This window comes from Crotalus tigris, unplaced genomic scaffold, assembly GCF_016545835.1.
Source record: "Crotalus tigris isolate CLP2741 ecotype Arizona unplaced genomic scaffold, ASM1654583v1 scf7180000018172.2679963, whole genome shotgun sequence".
Lineage (NCBI taxonomy): Eukaryota > Metazoa > Chordata > Lepidosauria > Squamata > Viperidae > Crotalus > Crotalus tigris.
Window position 1 is genome coordinate 2,232,344 of NW_024096864.1, and position 12,811 is coordinate 2,245,154.

At 38.4% G+C, this 12,811-nt stretch overlaps 1 protein-coding gene across 5 annotated transcripts in view; it reads left to right on the top strand.

Annotated features, from left to right (window-relative positions):
* The window catches only part of TENM1 (teneurin transmembrane protein 1), a 324,284-nt gene that overhangs the window by 278,513 nt on the left and 32,960 nt on the right, over positions 1–12,811 (top strand). For all 5 annotated transcript variants that reach the window (XM_039348752.1, XM_039348748.1, XM_039348751.1 and 2 more), the window contains exon 22: positions 9,579–9,733. In XM_039348752.1, the coding sequence (XP_039204686.1) occupies positions 9,579–9,733 (155 nt within the window). The remainder of the gene's footprint in view (positions 1–9,578; positions 9,734–12,811) is intronic.

The following is a 12,811-nucleotide window of genomic DNA, read 5'->3' on the forward strand; positions in this document are numbered from 1 at the left end:
TCAGATAGTTATACTATTGGGTGCATATACTCCTTTGCATCAAGGACTCATTTCTTCATGTATTATTGGATGGGGGCCATGTTAGAGATAACAAAAGCAATGGGTGGGACCAGACCCAAGGGTGGATGGGGAGAATTTTTCTCTCTTTTGATACGCTTTCTCCTTCCTTCCTTCCTTCCTTCCTTCTTTCCTTCCTTCCTTCCTTCCCTTCCAGAGTTTGATCCACTTGTCATTTTTAGAACGCTAGTCTTTTGCTCTTAGTTTTATTACATGGTTCCTTGACATACATTTTAATTCCATTCCATTCTGCAGTGTTTTGCACTTATTTATTTAAAAAACAGCTGAGGGGCAGATATGAAAGTTTGTTTCTCATTACAAAAAAAAAAAACATTCCCCCCCCCCCTGTTTCCCCCAGATCAGTTAAATCTCAAGAGAAAACCTCACATTCAGAAACACTCCCGAGGTAAATTGCAAAGGAGTTAGCAAGCCCTTTGAAGATAAACTAGAAAACAGGAAAGAAAACGTCTGTGAACTCCAAGGCAGATTTTAGCACAGCATCACTGAACTAATAAACGGGTTTGCATTAAGCAACAGGTTCCTTTGTGTTCCTTTGTGTTCCTTTGTTTGTAATTTGTGCACCTTAGAGCTTCAGAGAAACTGCAAAAAGAAACAAAACAAACCCTCATTCCCATACATAAAGCTAAGTCCACTGCCTGCAGATGGTATGAAATACATTTTCTAAGAGATACTTGAGGAAGTTAAGGCTTACGCAGCTTATTAGCAAAAGAAGCCAACCATTATTCTTGCAATTTGTTTGTGGACCTGATTCTCTGGGGAAAAAATGCCTGTTTTCATCAAACAGATGTTGAAAGATGTAATTTTTACAGTCTGTGTCATTCACCTACATGCAAAGGGACGTTTATGTCAGAAATGGAGCATTGAAAATTTTGTTGTGACTGGATCCAGCCTGAAAGCAAGTTAAAAAAAAAATAGAACTGATAAACCTTTTAAACTCTAAATTAGTTGCATGTTATTTTTAAGTGTGCATTATGGAAGTGTATAAATATAACTAATTGCATAAAATTGCCTTAGCAGTTTCTTCAGAGCAGTTTTAATGAAAAGGACCAAAGATAAATTTAAAAGTTTGGAATTAAATGGCAGGCAATTTTCTTTTTTGCAACTGTAAAATTAACCGATTGGTTTCACTCTTCCTTTTGAAAAATGTTATAAGAAAGTGCACAATATCTCCAAACAACGGCTTTTCTTTTTATCAGATCTGTGCAGGAGTTACAGAGTGCTTTTAGGTGAAGATTTTTGGAATACGTATATTTCTCAGTTATCTGACCAAGACTTCAAAAAAAAAATCATGGGACAAATTTTGGTAGCAGATATATAAATAAAATTATCTGTCAAAGAATGATCAAGTCTTCAGAGTCCTTTCCAGAAATATGAACAAAGAGAAGGCCAAAAAAAAAAAGGAATATAAATTTACCAGCTAATTTGCAAACCAATTTGTTCTCCTTATTGGTTTTCATTGGCATATATCCGTTTGCATGAGTTGGGAGGATTAATGATGCTTGGGTGAAATTTGGCTTTTCTTGCTTCACATAAGGCAGTGATGGTGAACCTTTTAGAGACTGAATGCCCAAACTGCAACCCAAAACCCACTTATGCATCGTCGAATGCCGGGTGGGTGTGGCCCATTGGCTGGGCGTGGCAAGGGTGCCAGAGGCGGCACTTAGAGCCCTCTCTGTGGGCACATGCACCATCGCCACAGACCTAGGCCTTCAGCTGGGTTTTATAAAACCTTTTTGCTTTAGGCCTCTGCCGCCGTGTGCAAAAAAAAAAGGTTCAATCAGTCAATTTCAACTTCTCATGGGAAAAAAAAAAGATCTTGCAAAGTTGAAATTGATTGATTGAACTTTTCAGTCCCACCCAGTCTGCCGTTACCACCTCAGCCATGCCCGCCCAATGGGCCACACCCACCCAGCACCCGACGATGCATAAGTGGGTTTTGGGTTGCAGTTTGGGCCCTCGGTCTCTAAAAGGTTCGCCATCACTGGCCTAGACTAACTATATAGGACAGGCATCCCAGTCAACGTGTCGAAAGGTGAGGCATGATAGGAGCTGGAGCTAAGGAACATTGGGAAGATTATCTCTGTTCCATAGGAGCAGTTTGGGCAGCTGAGATATTGCACAGAAAGTTTTCAGAAATTGTGGGCTTCAAAGGAAGTGAATTGCATCTTCCACTAAAATTGTCTGAGCCGCAACACAGATTTGCAGGAGTCCACACACAAAAAAAAAAAAAACAACCCATGAGTCTGCACCCAAAAACGTGCACAGAAAGATGCATTTGAAAAAGTTTTGGTGGTATTTCACATGGAAAAATGTACATTGTTAGTTTTGCATCAAAAGCAAGAGGATACTTTGGAAAAGTTCATTCTTAGGGAGGAATTACTCTTAATACCCCATACCAACATCTGGCTTTCCTACCTTTATTTTTGAGCAACCAAACTTTTAATGGAATGAAAGGGATTCCATGAAATCCAGCTGATTCCTGAGTTCATTTCTTCGGATGAGCTTTCTGCATTATTTTTGCCTCTCTGGGTTGTAACGTGAGAAGAATGGATATCAATGGGTTCCAAGCCATTGATTATATTTATAGGAGTAACTGCCACTATTGATTTATATATTTATTTTTACAAATGAATGAATTGAATTCATAGGCTGCCCATCTCACCAATATACGTCGTGACTCGGGGAGGCTTGCAAAATAGTAAAAAGATAAATATAAAAACCGTTACAGTTAAGGAGCCTTAAAGACTAACACCACCACCCCTTTTGGGGGGAAGAAGTGGCTAGAAGCAACGTGTTTGTTTGTTTGTGTGTGTGTGTGTGTGTGTGTGTGTGTGTGTGTGTGTGTATTTCTTTGCATTTGTGCAAATCTGTAAATTAGTTTAAATTGAATAAAGACTGTGAGATGGGAGGAGAACTGACCTGTTGAGCTTTTCTCTCCTCGGACCGCACTTTTTCTGACCCTGGTGAACTCCAGATTCATCTCCAGATTGCAGATCATTATGGCTGCCATGCCAAATTTAGCTCTCCTGTTAGGGAGATTAGTAATATTGATTAGTATGTCAGTGGCGAAAAGAAAAAAAAATGTATTGGTATAAATGGTCTATTAGCAGGTGAGGATAAAAGGGGTGGGTGGGGAGAAAGGCAGCCCTGCCTGACGCTTTAGGCTACACTTCATAAAACAATTGCTCTTTTTTTTTTTTTGACTAAGAGAATACATTGATAGCTTCCGGCAACGTTCCTACATTAAATACTTTATGGATTGCACTGCAGACCTAAGTCAGAAAAATTTGTTCGGTGCTGAGCTTTATTTCATGTCGTGCTGTCTCCTTTTTAAGAAACCAAAGCAGTAAAAGCGTTCTGCCTAACCTTAAAGTGTTAGAAGAAGCCCCCCCCCCTTTTTTTTGCAAGTAGTCTGTGACTCTGAGGTCAAGCAAAAGGACTTAGATAAAGGGTGTTCTTTTCAACACAGAGAGGCAGAACACACACACACCCATTTCTCTCCCCTTTTGCATTTTTTTTCCAACAGCTCTTCTGCCTGCTGATTATACTCGGTCTTTTAGTTGTACTTGGGATTTTCCTGTCTAGTTTTCTTTCTGCTTTGCAAAAGACAGAATTTGCCTAAATCAGCTTATACGTTTACACTATATGTGGATTATGTACCAGTAGTATGAGGATTGACTTTTAAAGGCTACATTCATATAAGATGGACTCTGGTTCCTGAATTAACCTATTTGGCAGCCTTTATAACCCATAAGAATGATATTTTTATAATGTAAAACAATATAATACATAGTAATAATAATAATAAAACATTGGTGCATTATAAATAACCTGTTTGGGACTTTTTATAACGCATTGTAATTCTATTTTCATGATATGATATAATGCATAATAATAAATAAAATACCTAGTTTATGCCACATGCTATTCTTGGTTAGTGTTGGCTATAGATAGATAAGGATTTGGAAGGTGACTTGGCATGTTGCTTGTGTCCACAAAATACATGTTTCCAGACATTATACCGTATAATATTATTATAATGCATTATAATGTATTTTGTAGGTACACGCAGCATGCTAACCCATCTTCCAAATCCTTATCTATAGCCAACACTAACCAAGAATTGCATGTGGCATTAACTAGGCTCTTTAACTAACCTGGTTAAAAGCATGGGGTGAACGTTGCCAATGAATACATTCAGATAGCAAGTAGATAAGCATATAATTACTACGTTTCCATGTATGAATGACAGCTGCCATATCCCAGGGTCACATGATCCTCTTTTGCGACAAGCAAAGTCAAGGGGGAAGCCAGAGTCACTTAACAACTGTGTTCCTAACTTAACAACTGCAGTGATTCATTCAACAACTGTGGCAAGAAAGACGGTTAAATGAGGCAAAGTTCACTTAACAACTGTCTCACTTAGCAACAGAAATTTTGGGCTCAATTGTGGTCATAAGTCGAGGACTACCTGTATTGTGTGCTAATGTCAGGAACCAGAAACTAACAGTAATTCCCGAGAGAAAAGATCACTTTTTCAGTTCGGTTTTGTTGAAATACCACATGAGAACTCAAATCGACAAAGGTGGATTGAGACTTGCAAGCTCCTTTCCTTGTAGGACAAGGTCTTGAGAACTTCCACGTTCCCCTTTGACTTTCTTCTATTAACTGAATGCCGTCTAGTGCTCTTCCTGCTTTTAAAAAGTTCTGGCACATTATTCAATATGCTTTCTAAAATTTTAAAAATGCAACAAGAAACTGCTACCGGAGGCTTTATATATTTTCATTCCTTATTGAATGCTTATTGACTCAAACGTGTCTGCATTCTGCTGGCCCTTATTTTCTAATAAAACATCAATTTGGCACTTATGGTTACCTTCTACATGTCATTCCCTATATGTCCTTAACAACAGAAGTGTCATTCTCTCCATTTTTACATGAGATTGCGGACACTGAAATCCAAAGATGAAGTTGAGTGGCAGCCAAATTTGTTGAGTCTTTTCCTTTCTTTGTTCCTAATGTGTATTTCTAAGTTCTCATATCCTGAATTATTTTTGTCTATCATTTTTACATTTTGGATGATTCCACGTGAGTGTTTTTCCCTTCAACACACCAACTCCACCAATCATTCATCCCCCTGGCATTAAAAGGAAGAACAGGATACCACACATTTGTCAGCAGAAGTGAAACACCAGCTGTGAGTACGTGTGGTATGTGTGAAACGTCGCCAAGACACTTCCAATTTTATATATATATATATATATATATATATATATATATATATATATACACAACACACACACACACACACATACATATACATACATATACATATACACATACACACACACACACATATATATATATACACACACACATACACACCCTCACTGTTATAAAAGAAGCATATCTAAGTGCAAAGTGTGTGTGTATGTGTATATATATATGTATGTATGTGTGTGTGTATTCTTCCACTGTTGTAAAGGAAGCATATCAAATTGTGTGTGTGTGTGTGTGTGTGTGTGTGTGTGTGTGTGTGTGTGTGTGTGAAGTTGGTTTCAGACTATGAAACCAACTCCACAGGAATGTAAGTATTACATTGTGGACTTTCTGTGATTAAATAAAATAAAAGATTGTTAATAGAGGACTTTGAAGTTTAGCTTTGCTGTTAAGTTTACCTGTTAACTGTTCTTTTTTACAGTAGATAGCTGGTTGGTCAAATTGTTCGGGTAAATAGAGTTGTAGAAGTTCATAAATTGTTGACCTGTTTTGCAAGGGGGGGGACTATTAATGTTGAAATATAGTTCTCAGTATACAACTAGGGGACAATATGTGTGTATGTTTTTCTTTTTGTTTTGTTTTATTTTTATGCACATTGTTTCTCGTTTTTGTTTAGTTCTGCTTTGTTCTTGTTTTCTTTTGAAGTTTGTGTTATAACTTTGGAAATAAAAATAAAAAATTAATAATAAGAACAGGAAAGCTAAGGCTGCATTCATTAAGATTGACTTCAATAACAGAATCAGACATGTTGTATGAAGACCTGGCTCTCCAAGGAAGTTTTTAATGCTGGGAAAGGTGGAAAAAACCGAAGAGGAAGGTGAACAGCAGTTAGAATGAGGATGGGTTCAGTGCTGGAACATCTGAAAGACGAGGTTAGGGACAGATCATCAAGGAGGAAAATCTATCTTTGGGTCAGTAGGAGTTGACGGTGACTTGATTGATTAATTAATTAATAGAATTCTTTATTCTTTATTAATATAATTCTTTATTGGCCAAGTGTGATTGGACATACAAGGGATTTGTCTCCGGTGCATAAGCTCTCAGTGTACCTACAAACAACAAAGTGATAAGTCATGGATCATAAATCATAAGATACAATCATAAACCTAAGATAGAGACAACTAGTGATAAATCCTAAGATACCAATAGGAGAAGGTAGTAGGAAAGATGAGAAGATGAAAAAGATAACAAGGGTGAGAAGATGACAAGGACAACAGCAAAATAGCCTACTACATGGGTAAATATCTTTAGGCATAAGACAGCGTGGCAGTCAGGTGTTTAGCAGAGTGATGGCACAGGGGAAGGAACTATCTTTGTGTCTAGTTGTTTAGCTATCTAGAGAGGTCTTTAATGCAGGGAAAGGTGGAAAGAAAGAGAAGAGAAGACCAGCACTTATAATGATCATGAGTGCAGCGCTGGAAAGATCTGAAAGACAACGTTAGGGACAACTCATCATGGACAAAATCTACCTTTTGGTCACTAGGAGTTGACAGTGACTTGATGACACATGATCAATAATAACAGAACCTTGCAAATCTCATTGTGCTAAACCTCTTCCTCCATTTCATAGTTCGGTGGATAAGGGATGTGTCTGAGCTGCTGCCAAATATTATCTGGATATTCTGGGTTTTAAAAAATGCTTTAGTCCCTGTTGCCTAGGAAACAGATCCTACATATCTCCATCAAAGTCATCTTCTTTGCTCTCTAGACCTTCCCATCTGGGACTTGAATGTTTTGGACTTTTGTTGGTGGCTTCACATTTTGAACTCCAGCATTAAGCTTGGCAAATAATAGTTTATTGCTTGGCATGTTATGCATTCCATGGTAGCTTGAAAAATAAATGATAGTTAAACAAACCGTGTCTTAGTATGTATTCATAGATGAACCAGTTGTAATCTATACTGCTTTAAACAATCAGTATAATTCCAGTGTAGCAGAATTTCAGAGATCGAGTAGATAATTACTATGTTTCTGAGCCATTCCTATGCTTTCAAGCTTTAAAATGCTTCTTTTTACCTGTTATTTTCTTTTCAATATTACTTTATATCAGTTTCTGGACCTGTTTGTAAACTGTCTCAAGAGACAAAATAAAAAAATTTAAGGCAGATCAATGGAAAGGTTACAAAATTGTCAGTCTCATAGGACCTAAAATGCAGTTTGTGTTTAGAAGTCAGCATGGGAACACATACTGTTCAGTACTTGCTTTTTGTAAAAGTGTATCAAATCTACATTTGCTAAATCAGTATGGAAACCAGACTGCAGTTATCCTTCAGTATTTGATCTCCAGATTTGGAGATAACATTCTTCACATCAGACATGTGTAATAATGTACATACTGGGGAAATTATATGCACTCAAAATTGTTGTATGATTGGAAAAATGTATCAAAAAGAAATACGTGGAAATGCCTATGTACTTATCTATTTTTATAGCATGTCTAGGCCTCGCTTCCAACAGCCTGTGCACAGCAAACAATAAAACAATAGCAGCACAATTGAAAAGAACAGTTAATATAGGATTCCTATAAAAAGCACCATCATGCCTCTATTCAGTTAGGACCAAGGGCATGGTAGAATAAGATAGTTTTATAAATAAACCAATGACGGTGGCGGTTAGATATATCTTCAGAGGCAGAAAATTCCATAATTTTTCAGCAACTGTTGAGAAAGTTGGCTATCTTGTCCATAACTCCACAAAACTCAGAAGATGGGGTGGCTCTCAAAGATTATTGGTTGAACTGACCAGGAACATTCCACCTATAGGCTGTTTTCTGATTAATACAAAACTGAACATTTAAACCTTTTAAAACGAAGTTTGGATATTTTAGAAGCATTTCAAACTCAATCCTGTTCAGAATTGTTATTTCCTCAATCAACTGATGTCCAAGTACAGTTTAATAAACTAATCTCCAGTTTGTGAAATGTTTTGTTTTGACCTCTGCTCCCCCCCCCAAAAAAAAATTGGGTTACTTCATACATTTTTCATAATGGTAAAAGATATTGATAAAAATCAAGAATGTTTACTGAGCATGATGGTTTGTTTGATATCAGGTTCATACATTTAAAAGCACAGCAGACTAATAAATCACAGTAAAAAACAATGAAGGGCTTCAGAACTAAATTCTCCTCCTCCTCCTCCTCCTCCTCCTCCTCCTCCTCCTCCTCCTCCTCCTCCTCATCCTCCTCCTCCTCCTCCTCCTCTTCTTCTTCTTCTTCTTCTTCTTCTTCTTCTTCTTCTTCTTCTTCTTCTTCTTCTTCTTCTTATTCTTCTTCTTCTTCTTCTTCTTCTTCTTCTTCTTCTTCTTCTTCTTCTTCTTCTTCTTCTTCTTCTTCTTCTTCTTCTTCTTCTTCCTAGATCACTGTAAGGACCCACCCCACTTTGCATCTTAAGAAGACAGAACTCTTGGAATAATTCTTCCAACAGGAATCTTTTATTAAGAAGAAGTGGTTGCAGGCGTGCTAGACAGGACTTGGGGTCCAAGCCCTCCATTCAAGGTTTTAAGGGGTTCCCCAGTAGTCCCACCCAATCAACCCCCCTTCCAGTGATAGTTTCAGGTATCACAATTCCACCCCCTTTTTTCTTTCTTCCGTCTGGATGGAGACTTCAGATAACTACATGAAAGGCAAATACCCTTCTTTGTTATGGTAAGGTTATTTGGTGCTAACGCTTTGAGGTTACAATAAACACACATTCAGCATTCAGCTCCTTGAAGTATACTGAAGGAAGTGAGGGCCATAAAGCCCCTTTGTTCTCCCCCTTCTCTCCCTCTTATGGCAGAATCCAGAGAAGGCAGAATTGGGAGTTCCTATATTTGATAATTAAAGATGAAATATAATTGGATTCTGACAATCACTTTAAACTGCCAGACTGAAGTCACCTTCTTGGCTTTGTCATTGGCCAAAAATAATTCATTATCAACACAATGACAATGGTAGTAGCCGACATACCAGCAGATGGGTTGGGCTGTGCATCTCTCCACATTCACACAGCGTATTGTTATCCGCTAAGAGCCTCTGCTTGAGCATATTGGTTTTACATTTAGGCACTCCAACTCTCAACCTATTCAGGGTCCTCCAAGTAGTATAAGAGAGGTCAGATCTTTCAGCCATGTCCTCCTTTAATGTTATTCCTTGCTGGATGGTCTCCTTCGTCCATCTTGCATTTATAGTCCTATTCCCTCCTAGTCCTGCTGCTGAATTTTCTTTCCTTTTTTCCAACAGGTATCACCGTCGATAAGCATGGCTTCATTTATTTTGTAGACGGCACCACAATTCGCAAGATCGATGGAAGTGGGCAGATCACAACGTTAATAGGCTCAAATGGCCTCACATCAACCCAGCCTCTGCGCTGTGATGCCAGCATGGACATCTCTCAGGTAGACGCAAATCATTTCCGTACATCGTTACTGTTCAATCTGGAAACCAGTTGCATTTTGCATGACAAAATTAGGCATTAATTGGCTCACAGAGCTTACTTGAAGATCATTTCTGATGTCTCCCAAGTGAAGATGACCATATTTTCCAATGTACTTAGCATATAACATATTTTATGTATTGTACAGTGACTTCAGCTGAAATCTCCCAAGACTCTAAACAGGACAGTAAAGGCTTGATTGGGATAAATCTGAAAGCCAGATAAGTTTTCATCCTCATTAACTTTAATAAGATTATGGGAGAATTAAACTATTCCCTGAGCTTGGGAGCCACTCCATAGCCAGTAAATCCACCTGAGAGACAGGAATGTGTAATAGCGACTTAAAGAAGGTATAGTTTTTCTGTAGGAATCCCATGTGTGAGCTTTGTATTCTTATTCTGAATAGTAAGTATGGTTTGAGTCTGCTGCGTAATACAGCTTGATGATAAAAGTTCTGAGTTGTTACAGAACATGCCTCTGTCTGCATAAAATACTCCTTTTGGTGTATATACCAGAGAGAACAAATTATCTGGGTGGCAAAGTTTAAGCCCATTGAAATGGGGGAGAAAGTGAAAGTTGCATCCCAGAAAAAAGACGAGGTACATCTACCCTGAGGCCTTCTTAATGATCTGCTTCTTCACTCCAGAAAACTTTCCAGTCTGGTGCCCTCTGTCTATCTTGGACTTCAACTCTACAATAATTCTTCCCACCTAATTCCTTCTTTTAAGGAGTCCTTGGTGGTCTCTGAGGTTGGTTCTTTTCTTGCAGATGTTTCATTACCCAAACTAGGTAACATCATCAGTGCTAGTAAGGAGTAAGCTTTGCTCTCAGTTTACATTCTAGTGGATTGTGGAAGTGGTCTTAGAGGTCCTTTGGTTGGACTGTTTACTGTTGGCTTGTTTGACAGTTTCTTGTCAGAGCGTGCGCAGTCTTAGTCCACGAGATAACCCAGGAGTAAACACAGTAAACAGTGGTCTATATTAAGTGGTGGTTTATACTACACCATCTACAATATCATACACCAGGAACAATATACATACACGTGTTAATACAGCAGTCTCCAACACACAGCAGTTGGAGAGGAAAAGGAAGAGAGAGAACACATCTGTGGAAACTTCCCTATTATACAAAAGCTCTTAAAGAGACACAGACCCTGCTGAGTCATTCCCATCATTACATCTTAAATCTTACATTACATAAGCTGGTTAGCTGTTAAATCAATACCTTGACATTCCTCAATTGGTGTATATTAACATCAGACCAACAACCAACTAAACAATTAAAAAATAAACTGAGAGCAAACCTCACTCCTTACTAGGAGTGATGACGTTACCTACTTTGGTAATGAAATATCTGCAAGAAAACAGACTAAGTTCAGAGAGCACCAAGGACCCCCGCAGTTCTTCTCCTTCTCTCTCCCTCCACTCTGCAAACTCCACTCCTTTGTCTAGCACTGATGATGTTACCTAGTTTGTGTACTGAAACGTTTGCAAGAAAAGAACCAAGCTCAGAGAGGACCAAGCACCCCTCATTTCAAATATTCTCCTTTATTGGTTCTTCTTTTTAGCTGAAAGAAAAGTCATCTTTGAAGATACAACCTATGATTCACTTTTTTTTATTGTAATTATAGTGGATTCCCCCCCTCTCAGTTGTACTCAAAGCTACTCTTTTTCTAACAGAAATTTTGCATAATATCGAGTCAGGGATGAAGATCTGGTGACCTTCACATTATGAGCACTAAATCCCATCATCTCTGACCACTGGCTATACTGTCAAGGACTTGAGCTTCCAAAACCATCATCAGTCACTCAGCTCTTTTAAATCCTGTTGGGCATTTTTAGATATCTGCAGTCCTTGAAATTCAAATAATCTGACGAAACAGTTTAAAACCTTGTTCCCACACCATAATGGGAATCTGTCCTTGGAACCTTGTCTTTAACAAAAAGGCTTTTTTGTGTTTAGAACTCTAAACACAAAACTCTAAATGGAGATACGTAGCACAAATATATTAAAATCTGTGCTCCAGGTTTTCAGTTTTTTGTTTTTTCTGACTTCTGCATTTCTACCACATTGTCAGGATGGATTTAAGTTTCCTTTAGCATTTTCTTCACTGGTCTTCCTTCGAGTTGTTGCAAGGTGGCAGATGGTGCTGGTGTATTTTGTTTTGATTTTTATTTCGTCCTTCTCTCCGTCACTCCTCCTTGGCTGCCCCCAAATCATCACTGCGATCGTAAAAATCATAATTATCACCAGGGGCAAAGAAAATATTCCCACTTTACAGCATCTCTTGGGATTTGTGTGAAGAATTGGAAAATAGTAAAAATGCAGAGAAGGAGAATCGTATAAAGGCAGAACACTCGCTGAGCTTGGCTGTTTGCTTGCAGACATTTCATTACTTGACTAGGTAACATCATCAGGGTGAGCCGCTCCCAATTTATATAAAATAACTTGCCCTGCCAGTGTTGCTGCGGTTGTGGTTATCTCCTTGGTAGTTCCTTGATTAGGGTATTCTTACCTGTTTGATTGGTTGTTTGTCTGGTATGAATCCCTGCTTATCTGGGTGCTGGAGATAATGTATTCTGGGGTCTTTTTGTTTTCTTCTTGGCCTTTTAATTATCCCTTTTGAATGGTGTGCAAATGTGATTTATTTATATGTGTCTGCTGATGTGTGATTTGACTGAATGCCAAGGTTCCATGAATTCTCTAGCTTTTTTGGTCTAGGATGCTCACAGTGTCCCAATTGAAAATCTGGTTGAGTCTATTCATGTGTTGTGAGATTGAGTTTTCGCCATATCTTCTGACTGTTCATTGGCATTCATGGATGGGCTCTGCTAGTCTTTTGCATGGATGTCCTACCTCATGGCTGTCACAGTCCTTATGCTATATGTCATAGTTGATTCTATTGAGGAGGAACCTACAGTCACTCACACTGGTGATGTTACCTTGTTAGGTAATGAAATGTCTGCAAGCAATCGAATAGGCTCAGAGAGCACCATAGACTTCGCATTTCACCCCGAGCTACAAATATGCCCTTCTATTA